We start from the raw sequence: 14,305 nt of genomic DNA on the forward strand, positions 1-14,305 counted from the left end.
CCCTGATAGCTAATGATTTTGAACATTTTTTCATGTGTCTGTTCGCCCTTTGTATGTCTTCATTGGAAAAGTGTCTGTTCATATCTTCTGCCCATTTTATGATTTATTTGTTTCTTGCATATTGAGTTTGAGAAGTTCTTTGTAGATCTTGGATACTAGTCTTTTGTCTGTAGTGTCATTTGAAAATATCTTCTCCCATTCCGTGGGCTTCCTCTTAGTTTTTCTGACTTTTTCCTTGGCTGTGCAGAAGCTTTTGATCTTGATGAAGTCCCACAAGCTCATTTTTTCTTTTGTTTCTCTTGCCTTTGGAGATGTGTCATGAAAAAGTTGCTGTGGCTGATGCCGTAGGGGTTGCTGCCTATGTTCTCCTCTAGGATTTTGATGGATTCCTATCTCACATCGAGGTCTTTCACCCATTTGGAGTTTATCTTTGAGTATGGTGTGAGAGAGTGGTCAAGTTTCATTCTTTTGCATATAGCTGTCCAGTTTTCCCAGCACTGTTTATTGAAGAGACTGTCTTTTTTCCACCGGATGTTTTTTCCTGCCTTGTCAAAGATTAGTTGCCCAAAGAGTCGAGGGTCCATTTCTGGGTTCTCTATTCTGTTCCATTGGTCTATGTGTCTGTTTTTGTGCCAGTACCATGCTGTCTTTGTGATCATAGCTTTGTAGTACAGCTTGAAATCCGGCAACATGATGCCCCGGCTTTGTTTTTCCTTTTCAACAGTTCCTTGGCGATTCGGGGCCTTTTCTGGTTCCATACAAATTTAAGGGCTGTTTGTTCCAGTTCTTTGAGAAATGTCATTGGTATTTTGATTGGGATGCATTGAAAGTGTACATTGCTCTGGGTAGCATGGACATTTTAACTATGTTAATTCTTCCGATCCATGAGCATGGAATATTTTCCCATCTTTTTGTGTCTTCTTCAATGTCTTTCATGAGTGATTTGTAGCTTCTAGAATATAGGTCCTTTACGTCTCTGGTTAAGTTAATTCCAAGGTAACGTATGGTTTTTGGTGCTATTGTAAATGGGATGGATTCCCTAATTTCTCTTTCTTCAGTCTCATTCTTCGTGTATAGAAATGCAACGGATTTCTGAGCATTGATTTTGTATCCCGCCACATTACTCAATTGCTCTATAACTTCTAATAGTTTGGGAGTGGCTTCTTTTGGGTTTTCCATATACAGTATCATGGCATCTGCGAAGAGAGACATTTTGACTTCTTCTCTGCCGATTTGGATGCCATTGATCCCTTTTTGTCGTCTGATTGCTGTTGCAAGGACTTCTAGTACTATGTTGAATAATAATGGTGAGAGTGGGCATCCTTGTCGAGTTCCTTATCTAAGGGAAACGCTTCCAGCTTTTCCCCATTGAGAATGATATTTGCTGTAGGCTTTTCATAGATTTTTTTTTTTTTAAGAAATTGAGAATGTACCCTCTATCCCTACACTTTAAAGGGGTGTTTTTTCATGTTTTTCTATTTTACTGTGTTAGTCACCATACAGGGTTTTGATGTAAAGTTCGATGATTCATTAGTTGCATATAATACCCAGTGAACGATGCAATACGTGCCTTCCTTACTACCCATCACCAGCCTATCCCATTCTTCCATCCCCTCCCCTCTGAAGCCCTCAGTTTGTTTCTCATAGTCCAGAGTCTCTCATGCTTCATTCCCCTTCTGATTACACCCCCATCTCTTTATCCCTTTCTTCCCCTACTGATCTTCCTAGTTCTTATGTTCCATAAATGAGTGAAACCATATGATAATTGTCCTTCTCTGGTTGACTTATTTCACTTAGCATTATCTCCTCCAGTGCCGTCCATGTTGCAGCAAATGTTGAGAACTCATTCTTTCTGATAGCTGAGTAATATTCCTTGTATATATGGACCACAGCTTCTTAATCCAGTCATCTGTTGAAGGGCATCTCGGCTCCTTCCACGATTTAGCTATTGTGGACAATGCTGCTATGAACATTGGGATGCATACGGCCCTTCTCTTCACTACGTCTGTATCTTTGGGGTAAATACCCAGTAGTGCAATGGCTGGGTCATAGGGTAGCTCAATTTTTAACTTTTTAAGGGACCTCCACACGGTTTTCCAGAGTGGCTGTACCAACTTGCATTCCCACCAACAATGTAGGAGGGATCTTCTTTCTCCACATCCTCTCCAACAATTGTTGTTACTTGTCTTGTCAATTTTTGCCATTCTAACTGGTATAAGGTGGTACCTCAGTGTGGTTTTGACTTGAATTTCCCTGAAGGCTAATGATTTTGAACATTTTTTCATGTGTCTGTTAGCCATTTGTATGTCTTCATTGGAATAGTGTCTGCTCATATCTTCTGCCCATTTTATGATTTGTTTATTGGTTTCTCACATACTGAGTTTGAGAAGTTCTTTGTAGATCTTGGATACTAGTCGTTTATCTGTAGTGTCATTTGCAAATATATTCTCCCATTCCGTGGGCTGCCTCTTAGTTTTTTTGACTGTTTCCTTGGCTGTGCAGAAGCTTTTTATCTTGAAGTCGCACAAGTTCATTTTTTCTTTTGTTTCTTTTGCCTTTGGAGATGTGTGATGAAAAAGTTGCTGTGGCCGATGTTGTAGAGGATGCTGCCTATGTTCTCCCCTAGGATTTTGATGGATTCCTGTCTCACATCGAGGTCGTTCATACATTTGGAGTTTATTTTTGTGTATGGTGTGAGAAAGTGGTCACAACTTTCATTCTTTTCATGTACCTGTCCAATTTTCCCAGCACCATTAATTGAAGAGACTGTTTTCCACTGGATTTTTTTCCTGCTTTATCAAAGATGAGTTGCCCAAAGAGCCGTGGGTCCATTTCTGGGCTCTCTATTCTGTTCCATTGGTCTATGTGTCTGTTTTTGTGCCAGTACCACGCTGTCTTTGTGATCACAGCTTTGAAGTACAGCTTGAAATCAGGCAATGTGATGCCCCCAGCTTTGTGTTTCCTTTTCATCAATTCCTTGGTGATTCAGGGCCTTATCTGGTTCCAGACAAATTTAAGGGCTGTTTGTTCCAGTTTTTTGAGAAATGTCATTGGTATTTTGATCGTGATGGCATTGAAAGTGTAGATTGCTCTGGGTAGCATAGACATTTTATCTATGTTAATTCTTCTGGTCCATGAGCATGGAATATTTTTCCATCCTTTTGTGTCCTCTTTAATGTCTGGACTCGGAGAGGAGGGTAGAGGTTGGAGTGGTGAGTTTAGGAATGGATCCAGAAGGTGGGTGTCCAGGTTGAAGTAGTGGAGAGGAGAGAGTCTCTTTGGACTAGGGGTGGGGTCCCCAGGCCAGGGATCTGGTTTGGTGCCCTTCAGGTGGGGGTGGAGCCCAGGGATTGGGGCCACTGCAGGGTCCATCCCAGGCAGCAGGAACTTGGGGTCCGTGTTTTCTTTGTAAGCCTCTTCTTGGGCAGCCACCTCTGGGACAGATGCGCAGAAGAATCTCTGCTCAATGGTGACTTCGTGCCTGGGTGCGTTTAGGAAAGCACTCTGTTCTAGGCTGGAGTGTGAGTGGCCCTGCCCTCCAGAGCTGAGGAGGGCCTTGGGCACCAGCACGAGGGTGAGCTCTCTGAGGGTCACTTTCTGCCACTTTAATTACCATGTGTCTTGGTGTAGCTGTCCTTGGGTTGATTTTGATGGGAGTTTTCTGTACCTCCTGGATCTGGATGTCTGTTTTCCTGCTTCAGATTTGTGATGTTTCAGTTACTATTTCTTCAAAAAAATCATCTTCCCACCTTTCTGTTTCCTCTCCTCTGGGATTCTTAAAATGTGAATGTTATTACGCTTAATGTTGCCACTGACTTCCTTAACCTATTCTCTCTCTCTTTTTTTAAGATTTTATTTATTTATTTGTCAGAGAGCGAGAGCACAAGGAGGGGGAGTGGCAGGTAGAGAGGAAGAAGCAGGCTTCCCACTGAGCAGGAAGTCTGATGCAGGACTTGATCCCAGGACCCTGGGAACATGACCTGAGCTGAAGGCAGATGCTTAACAGACTGAGCCACCCAGGCGTCCCCCTATTCTCATTTTTTAAGTTTTTATTTATTTGAGAGTTGGTGAGGGGGTATGGGGCAGAGGGAGATCTGGAAGAAAAGCAGACTTGCCACTGAGCAGGGAGTCAGAAGCAGGCTTGATCTCATTACCCTGAGATCATGACCTGAGCCAAAATCAAGAGTCGACACTCAACTCACCCAGGTGTCCCCAAATCTATTTTCATTTTTTTATTATCCTGTTTTTCTTTCTCCTGTTCAGCTTGGTTGCTTTCCATTACTCTGCCCTGCAGCTAGCCCAGTGATTCATTCTTCGGCTTCCTCTGGTGTACTATTTATTCCCTCTGGTGTATTTTTAATTTCAGTTATTGAGTTCTTCATCTGTGATTGGTTCTTTTTTATGTTTTCTGACCCTTGGTTGAGGGTCTCACTGAGATCCTCCAGTTCTCAAGTACAGTGACTTTTTATCTTTACTTCAAATTCTCTATCAGGCATAGTACTTATCTCTGTTTCATTTAGCTCTCTTACTGCGATTTTGACTTGTTCCTTCTTTTGGGATGTATTCCTCTATATCCTATTTTTCTGTCGTAGCTTCTCTGTGTTAGGAAAGTTAGCTGCATCTCCTGCCCTTATGAAGATGAGGTCCTGTATTGCCCTATGGGAGTCTGCTAGTGTTTTGTGTTCCTCTTACTATTATGGTTGAGTTGTGTCTGCCTTCATTCTGGTCATCTGCAATGGCTCTTGGCCTGTTGTGGGCAGGGTTTGGTCATGGTGTTGGTAGTGGGTCAGTGTCAGGCTGCCTTAGGCTTGAAATAGGGCAGGCCAGGTGTTTTCCAGTGTTATAGTCACACTGAACTGCAAGACACTCTTCCTGTGATATCCCCTGACAAGCTTTCCATGGGTGGTGGTATTTCCAGGGTGGTGGGGGCACACTGCCCCCAGCCCACTGCTAGTACTGCAGTCTGACAAAGGTATGTAATTATCTTTTTCTGGGGCAGGGGTCACACCAGAGTAGTGCTGTTCCCTAGGGGCTGCTTACATGCTGTCATACTTGTGGCACCTCTTTGGAGTTGCATTCTGGTCAAGGGGACAGTCTGCAGGAGAATGCAGGGCTGGGGTGCATGGTGTTAGCACGGTTTGCACAGGTTTTCTGTGGGAGGCAACCTCCCAGGGAAGGTTGGAGGGTGCCGGTCTACAGGAGAGTGTGGGGGGAGGGTGTGCTGTTAGCAAGCTAGGTGCTAACTGTTTGTGCTGTGCTGGTTCTTGCAGATTTAAGAGTATCCACAGCAGGGGACTGAAATGATGCTCTCCAGTTCTTTTGTTCTTGCAGGAGCACCCCAAAGATCTATCTCCATTCAGCACATGCTCTGAGATTAGTAAACAAATCACCTTCCCATATACCCCATGTACTTTTCAAACTGCTGCTTGTATGCCATATCTCAGTTGTGCTGTTTCTCATACTGCCTTTTTTTATTTTTATTTTTTTTAATTCCTTTTTTAATGATTTTTTATTATATTATGTTAGTCACCATACACTACATCCCTGGTTTAAGATGTAAAGTTCATGATTCATTAGTTGTGTATAACACCCAGTGCACCATGCAATATGTGCCCTCCTTACTACCCATCACCGGTCTATCCCATTCCCCCACCCCCCTCCCCTCTGAAGCCCTCAGTTTGTTTCTCAGAGTCCATAGTCTCTCATGGTTCATTCACCCTTCTGATACCCCCCCTTCTTTATCTGTTTCTTCCCCTACTGATCATCCTAGTTCTTATGTTCCATAGATGAGAGAGAACATATGATAGTTGTTTTTCTCTGCTTGACTTATTTCACTTAGCATTATCTCCTCCACTGCCGTCCATGTTGCAGCAAATGTTGAGAACTTGTTCTTTCTGATAGCTGAGTAATATTCCATTGTATATATGGACCACAGCTTCTTAATCCAGTCATCTGTTGAAGGGCATCTCGGTTCCTTCCACGATTTAGCTATTGTGGATCTCATACTGCCTTTTAAAGGGCAGGGATACAGTTTTCTCTCACCCAGAGCTGGGCCCACTGATATTTAAAGTTCCAGATGTGAAGTTGTGCTGATTGTAAGAATTTATAAAGTTAAGCCTCTCTGGTTTTCAAAGCAAAATGTTATGGGGATTTGTCTTCACAGTGAGAGTCCCCCAAGTCTAGGGTATGAGGAAGTGGTCCTCTTCCCTATTTATTAAAGATTTTATTTATTTATTTGACAGAGAAAGAGACAGCGAGAGCGGGGACACAGGGGGGGTGGTGGAGAGGTAGGAGCAGTCTCCCAGTGGAGGAGCCCAATGTGGGGCCCGATCCCAGAACGCTGGGATCACGTCCTGAGCCGCAGGCAGACGCTTAACACCTGAGCCACCCAGGAGCCCCTCCTCTTCGCTCTTTAAATCCAAGTTGTCCCTCCCTCCTGTGGACAGTTCTGTGGGCCTGTTTCTGGGTTACTTAACTGTCATGTGGGTGTTATCTAGATGTATCTGTGGGATGAGGGGAGGTTAGGATCCTCCTACACCACCATCTTCCCAGAAGTCCTTCTTTTTGCCTTTGTCTTTTGATAATTTAATTACATTGTGACTCTGAGTGACTCTATTTGGGCCTTATGCATCTGGATGTCCATTTCTCTCCCCAGGTTCAGGAAGTTTGCAGTCATTATCACATTAAATATACTCTCTGTCCCTTTGTGTTTCTGTTTTCCTTCTTGAATTCCCATAGAGCAAATACTGTTTTTTTTTCATCGTGTCCTATAGCATCCCATAATCTTTCTTTACTCTTTTTCATGCTTTCCTTTCTCTTTTTTCACTCCCCTAACTGGCAAGCATTTTAAATGTCCATTTTTTCAGGTCACTTACTCTTTCTTATGCATGGTTGAGTCTGATTTTGAAAGTGTGTTGGATTCTTCAGTTGGGCTATTGTGTTTTTCAATGCCCGCCAGGATTTCTGTGGGCTTTTTTGGTGGTTACTATTTCCTTCGTAAATTTCTCATTTGGTTCTTGCACTGTTTTCCTAATTTCATTAAGCAGTCTGCATGTGTTTTTTTCTAGTTCTCTAACCTTGCTTGAGACGATTATTCTGAATTCTTTGAGACTTTACTGATATCCATTTCTTTACTGTTATTGGACCTGTATAATTTTCCTTTGAAACTTACTGATATAATGTTTACCTGATTTCTTGTGACCTTTGATCCCTTACATTGGTATTTGTGCATTTGAGTAATGAGCTTCCTCTTCTAGACTTTACAGGTTTACTTTGCCAGAGACGGTTCATCACAGTTCAGTTTGGGTTCCTGGATATATCTGCTGGTAAAGTCTTCGAGCAGGTGGGGCCTACTCTTACAGCATATTTTTTGGGATAGACATGGGGTGTGGGAACAGGAATGTGGGGTGTGTCTTTGACAACAGTTGGTTAGGACTAGTGGCTTGGTTCCCTACAAAAGTGAGGCTGTAGGATGGGATCTGTATTGCCTGGATTCTGTGGCCAGACTTCCATTGGTAGGACTGGGTACCATACTCAGTGGAACTATGAATTAGCTGCCTTCAACAGGAAATGAACCATGGCCTGTACAGCTAGCTCATCATTAGAGGGTCCATATGATGCCTGCACTAAATTTCCTGGTTAGAGGAAGCCACCTCTTTTGTTCTGTATTTGGGGAAGACCAAAGTCTGTGCTCTCTTTTCAAGTGCTACTGTACCATACATACAGCTGTTGAGTGGCCTGCACAGCTTCCCATGTGCTGTCATTAGGTTTCCTTATAGGACAGGTTGAATGAACTCTGTATTCACTGATGAGTTGCACTAAAAATTAGCTTCTGTCCCAGGCACAGTGGGGGAAGGAGTTCTAAAGCCAGTAGACCTCTTCATTTATCGTCTTAAGGATCCAACTGGAATCCCAGTTTCCCTGGCTGAGGCGGGCCACTGACTTTGTTCTGCAAGTTACTGGTTCTGTCAGCTTCAGAGTTCAGGTGCCACTAGACCTATACTCTGTAGGTCAAATGGGGCTGGAAGACACTCTCCACAGCAGCTGTGGTGGTGATTCAGCACCTTTACTGCAGTCAACCAGGCTTTACAGCTGGCAAAATTCATTTTAAGGATGTACGTTACATACACCTGCCCCTGCCCAGTTCCCTGATTAGAGCGTACCTCCAACTTGGCTCTGCAGATGAGCAAAGCCACCAGTTGGGAATATTACTTGGGCACTGCAAGTATGCACTCTGTCAGCCAAGACTCCTGCAAGACCCTCTCCCTTCCCCATCACAGATTCCCAGTAACTGGGCCCTGCACTCTCTACAGTGTGAGATCAGAGTAGTGGCTCTCACAAAGTGACCTGTAATGCAGGCAGCAGGGAGAGGGGTGGGGCTGGTTGTCCACCCTGGGTTCTCTCTTCCCACTGGAGGAACCATAGGCTCAGGGAGACTTCTCCTCATGGTGCTGCAACTGGCCTGGGGGAAGGACAATGAGATCAGCAGGTAGCGTTTCCTCTGACACTTGCAAGGAAATCTGTCATGGTCTCTGAGGTGCGGGGAGGTGCCCCAGCCTCACCTGCATATTCTAGGATTCTCTCAGTGGTGTCTTGCCCATGAAGAGCTCTTGGTGGTTCTTGTGAGGGGGAGTGAAACAGATAATGACCTATGCTGTCATCTTGGGGTGTCACTCACTTCCTGTTTGTTTCAGGAGCAAACACTTTTGCACATTTGCACCATTTTACATTCCCCTAAGCAATTTACAAGAGTTTCAATTTCTCCACAATGTCTCTTATTTTGCCATGTTTACTACAGTTATTTGGCCCAGTGAATATGAAGTGGTTTCTCATGATCTTGATTTGCATGTCACCAGAGATTACTAATGTTGAGCTTCATTTCATATGGTTAAGTAATGACTACACAGGGTCTTACAAATAGGGGAAATAGCTATGCAAGTCCTTCTACCAAGTTTTCAACTGTCTTTTTGTTCTATCTTCTAAATAGAATACCCTGATCAGACACGATTTAGAAATATTTTCTATTTTATAGATTACTTTTGCAACTTACTAGATAATGTTGACATAGATGTCTTAAAATCTGGTTGTTTCAGGGCAGGGCCAGACTCCTGGCACTTTCCGTGATGTTATTCTTGACTTTTTTATGTTTTAACTTGTGCCTTAACAAGGTACTCAAATATTAGCTTTCTCCCAGGTTGTTCAACTAGAAAGTAGACTGACTTACTTGCTTACATAGGATATGAACTGTACATCTTATTATCAATTACTTCAATGAAAAGACACAAAAAGACATTCTATATACAAGTGCCTCTTTGTAAAGTCTGCTAGGACTAGAGAAATTTATAGTTATACCATATACATCATCCACAATCATGTACTTTATAAGGGGAAGGGGGAGTACTTATAGTGCTCTGCTGGAATAAAATTCTTTTTTACAAATCAGGAGGTAATCTCCACCCCTTGCTTATTTAATTGTGCAATAGTTACTTAGCTGTGTTTTAAGACCTGAGAAATCAGCTATTTAGAACAATTATGTTTGAGCTTGAATGTTATAAGCAAAGTCACATTCGGTATAAAGAATACACAGATGCTGTTAATCATTACATATTTATTCAACCTTAGCAGAGTAGATAAAATAAGATTCACATTAGTGAAAACTCTCTACAAAATGTCTTTGAAAAGCAAAATATGGCTGCTTCATCAATTTTGTATCTCATGAAAGATGAGAGCTGTAAAAAATAGAGCAGTTTATTTAGCACTGCATCCTTTTTTTGGGTTATTTTCAGTTACAGTTTGAAAGAGGTAGATATTTCTGTTAACACCTGAGAGATGAACTGTAATAACCAGGTGTGATAAGACAGTTAATACATAATTTAAAACTACTGGTCTCATGACCACAAAATATATTCCCTACACACATGAAGATGAAATGCCTGTTTTTGTACAACCATGTTTTTTCTACACCTTGGAATCCTTGATTTTACAACTCTGGGGTTGGGGGAGGGTTCCACGAAATGGTGTAACCAACATAATTTAACTGATTGCAACATTTAAACTTTTTCTGGGCCAGCTACAAGGTTTTTAAACAGGGCTGACAGGCAAAGGTCAGGTAGTAAATATTTAAGTCTTGGTCAACTCAACATTTGTAGTATGAAAGCAGCCCTAGCCAATACAGAGATGGTTTGAGAACTCCTATTCCAGAACAGAGTACATACTGCACATACTACAAAGCAATTTGGAAGGGAATTCTTGTCATAAGGTTCTTTTAATCTTGCTAACCAGAGAAAATATTCTGGAACGAAACCAAATGCTTCCCAAACAAAATGCAGACCTTATGAATGTCTTATAATATTTCATGCAATAATATCTAACATAAACCTACTAAACACAAAACTGTATAGCACATGGTCTGAACCACACAGCTTTCGGTCCAACATTTACCTTCCACACAAAGCAAGTGCCACACAGAAGTGTGGCAGCCACATAACTATCTTAGTAAGATGTTAAGACCTTACATGCAGTGGGGTTCTGGTGCAATATGATAATTACTATTACTTCTGAGGGAAATTCTATTTGTGACACATAAGCTTCATTTCCCCTCAAAGTAGTGTGTTGAAGCCTGATGGAGAGACTTTTAAAAAGTTCTGGAAGGATATTGTTTGGTTTTGCTCATCCTGGCAGACAAACAGTATCAAGTTTCATGTAAATTTCTTTTCTTTCACTGTCTGGCCCTTGATTATCATGGTCAGTGGTGAAAGTTACAAGTACCTCATGTTCCTGGCTGTTTTACCTATTAGGTGATTTGCACTTTTCAACCCATTTTAGGTCATAAACATGACAGGAATATATAAATAAGGCTAGGTTTTGAACACTGAAATAACAAAGTAAGGAACAAAATTACAAATTGCAGAAATTTTGTCGTCATGAATGCAGGGAACTCAATACTCATTTTTTTTAACGTGTTTTAAGCTGAAACCAAAGCAGTAGAATGATTTTTAGTGACTCAAGCATGAATCAGTTTGTCCAATTACTTGCCTGCATATGCTATTTTCTTTACAAAGGACATCTTCTGTTATACATATTGTACCACAATCTTGCAGGCATCTCAATTTGCAAGTGATGAAAATATTATCAAAAAACCTCATCTATATCAAATTTGCTTTGCTTATTTCATATCCCACACTTGAGCTTTATTTTCACATGGCATTTAAATAAGCTGCTAGACAAAACTAATCATTCTTATATTTTCCTTCTTTGTATCAATGGACTACAGAGTTTAAATTAGTATTAGTTTTCACATTGGGAAAGCAATGACAACTTTCAATTTAACTATAATTACACAAGGGGCAGGGTTAAGGCAAACGAAAAAGTGAAAGGATTAGGCAATGAACACACGTATTCCAGTGAAGGGGACGGTAAGGCAGGTGTGCAGTACAGCTGTGGAAAATGTATACATTAAAACAATGCAAAACTGCTTAGCAGCCTCCTGTACCACACAGTCCAATAGTTTTTGAAAAATACAGATATCATAGAAAAAGTTAAGAACATTCACCACAAAACCAACAGTAACTAACACAGAAAAGTTACACAAAATACCACTCAACAGAGTAATCACACTTCATGTTAGTCAACTGAATCAGTGCCTGGAAGAGACCATGTACAGAGAGTCTTTGGAACTGCTTTGTGTTTCATTTGCTCCCTCAAGCTCAGCATCCAGACAGACTCTTCGAGTTTTACTAAAGGTACTTTTCAACTCTTTCTGAGAAGCAAGAGCAGTGCAGGACGGAATGACAGGACCAGCTAAATCTACATCCACTGCATTTACAGAGACTCGCTCTTCCAGGACTTCCACCTGCTCCCTGAGCTCATTTCTTTCCATCTGGAGAGCTCTACACAGCTTCTCTAACCTTTCCAGTTTTATTTGAAAGGACTTGTATTCTTTATCTCGGACAGCTTTCTGAGGGGGGAAAAAAGGATAGAAATCATGTAACCATTCTACATGTAAATACAAATTATATTATTGCATAGAAAAGAAAAGAAACTTAAGAAATTTGTGCTATATTGTAAACTATATTTTGTTCTCTATTGAACGTTCCTCTATACTGATATTCTATAGCAATGCAAAAAGTTAAATATCCTTTTTTCACATTTCTTTAAAGTAACCAAAATCCACTTCTTGATTGCAAGTATCTACGTCAACTTAACAAAATTCAGGATTTTAATTAAAATGCTTATTTCTTCAATATTTCTTCCTTTCTACCATTTTTAACCCTAATATTTCTTTTCATGAAATGTTAAGTACTCCAATCCAGTTCAGGTGAAAAATTCAGTAATCACAAATGAAATATACTTCACAGCTTTCTTTATAGCAAACCTTATAAAAAATACTTAGCTGACTTTGTAAATGAGTAAGTGAAGATACAAAATCAACTGAGTTAAAAGTCTGTGCTCTGTCCCCACGAAATCTTCCCAGAAAAGCTGGGATTCTCAAGTTATCGACTTCTAAACCAACAATAGGAACATATGATGGACACTTGTTAGAAATGCAAAATTTTAGGCCATACCTCAGATCTAATGAATCAAAAGCCATGGAGGGGGGACACAGTTTAACAAGACTTAGTCTGTATAAGCTAGGTTTGCTATAGAGGAAAGCAAAATCTAGTTACATTATAGCTGTCTATAACACAACCCTGAGCTAATAAGTTGAGGAAAGAATTATGATCCCTCACCTAAGACAACCTAACTTACTACAGGCAATAGACCACGTAAGTAAACCTTCAGAAGTTCCAGCCTGCCTTACTACTGAAATAAATGAGTGTTCACTGTTCCTTCACATAAAGCCTTCTTACCTCTTCAGCCATTTGCAGAAGAACTTTATTATTATTTTCCCATTTGGTACGCCATATTATCATTTCTTTTTCCAGTTTTTTAATTTTCTTTGTCATCTGTGAATCAACACAATTGCAAATTTAAATTCTAAATTGCATTCCCTGACCCACCAAAAAAATATTTTATATTATTCCTCCCCTCCCTCATCAGCGCACTTGCTTCAACCAGCTGATAGTGGTGCATGTCTTGACTGTTATTAGCAGAACTAATAGAGTAGAAGGCCCTATAGGGGTGGCAGCAGGAACCAAAGTAGGAAGGAGTTTCATATTATAAGAAAAACAACAAATTTGATATCCTCAATTTCAGTGGAAGCCACACATGGAAACTTCAGATACCACCACACTCTGAACTCTTTCAGTTGACACTGGAGTGCAATTTATTCCAGCTAGAGGTACCAAGAGATGGGACCACCTTCTCCCTAAATTGTATCAAAAAATGTCCATGATCTTGAGGTTTTTGTAGAGACAGTACACTAACCTAATTCATCAGATTCTGGGAAAGACAGATATTCTCAGTCCACAAAGACATTAAGAATCTAAAACCCTATCAAGTATCAGAAGTAAAGGCCAGATAATTCAGATGAGTGATCAGGAAAATGATACTGAAATTACTAAATCCTTAGCTTTTACCATCCTCACAACTCACAAGACTATTCTATTTCAAGGCTGTATTAAAGACAAAAAGGGGGGTAAAAATAAGAGTGTTCTTAAATTAATGCTATATGACTCCAATTCTCTGAAATTCAAAATCAGATTCAATTATGCCCATCAATAACCCATATTTCCAATATTCCTTTAGTGTTGCCCTGTTCCAAGTAAAGACACCACATCAAGCGCTGTTAACAGAAATTAGGATAAGACAGAGCCAATGCCGTACCACAAGTAATCATCCAGAAAGTACCACAAGGCAGGGTAGGACAATGGCTGTGGAAGGAGCTCCTGAAAGATCTTACATCAGTGCTACCACCTGGTATCTCTACAAGCACTAGCAACTATCACACAGAAATGTGTTCCAATCCAGTGAGTTCACCAGAATGGTAGCAAACTCAGGAGTCCCTGTCCTAAACTACTCTGCATCAATGACACTCATGTGCTAGATCCCAACTAACACTTTCTCTGTCCGGAGGAGTTTCCCTTCCATTGGAGCACTCAGGTGAAAGGACTGGTAGGCACAACCAATCTGCTACTTGACGAATTCTACACAGTACTGAGTATTAAAATACCTGATGGTAGTAACTGGAGTACTTAACATGGCTAAGCGGTGTTTGAAAAACAGCAGATACTTTGTTATTCCCATTCTCAACAATGAAGGAACAGAAAACTTAAACAACTTATCCAAGGTCTAGCGTAAGTGATGACGAAGATTATTAACCCGAGAAATTTGAGTAATGAGCATGTTCTCTCAACCACCGTGTAAG

The 14,305-nt window shown here is 40.9% G+C and overlaps 2 protein-coding genes across 6 annotated transcripts in view; both read right to left on the reverse strand.

Moving 5' to 3' along the window:
* Window positions 1-8,567, reverse strand: part of LOC148107025 (proline-rich protein 23A-like) — a 28,149-nt gene extending 19,582 nt beyond the window's left edge. The window contains exons 1-2 of the mRNA XM_087859305.1: window positions 8,562-8,567; window positions 3,186-3,603 (exon numbers count right to left, since the gene is read on the reverse strand). Coding sequence (XP_087715431.1) covers window positions 3,186-3,603; window positions 8,562-8,567 — 424 coding nt within the window. The remainder of the gene's footprint in view (window positions 1-3,185; window positions 3,604-8,561) is intronic.
* A 1,023-nt stretch (window positions 8,568-9,590) lies between these two features.
* The window catches only part of LOC123787792 (gamma-taxilin-like), a 37,067-nt gene continuing 32,352 nt past the window's right edge, over window positions 9,591-14,305 (reverse strand). For all 5 annotated transcript variants that reach the window (XM_045790682.1, XM_087859338.1, XM_087859339.1 and 2 more), the window contains 2 exons: window positions 12,849-12,944; window positions 9,591-11,956 (listed from right to left, as the gene is read on the reverse strand). In XM_045790682.1, coding sequence (XP_045646638.1) covers window positions 11,636-11,956; window positions 12,849-12,944 — 417 coding nt within the window. In that variant the 3' untranslated portion in view covers window positions 9,591-11,635. The remainder of the gene's footprint in view (window positions 11,957-12,848; window positions 12,945-14,305) is intronic.

This window comes from Ursus americanus, chromosome 37 (genome assembly GCF_024610735.1).
Source record: "Ursus americanus isolate L20-20 chromosome 37, mUrsAme1.1.p, whole genome shotgun sequence".
Classification (NCBI taxonomy): Eukaryota; Metazoa; Chordata; class Mammalia; order Carnivora; family Ursidae; genus Ursus; species Ursus americanus.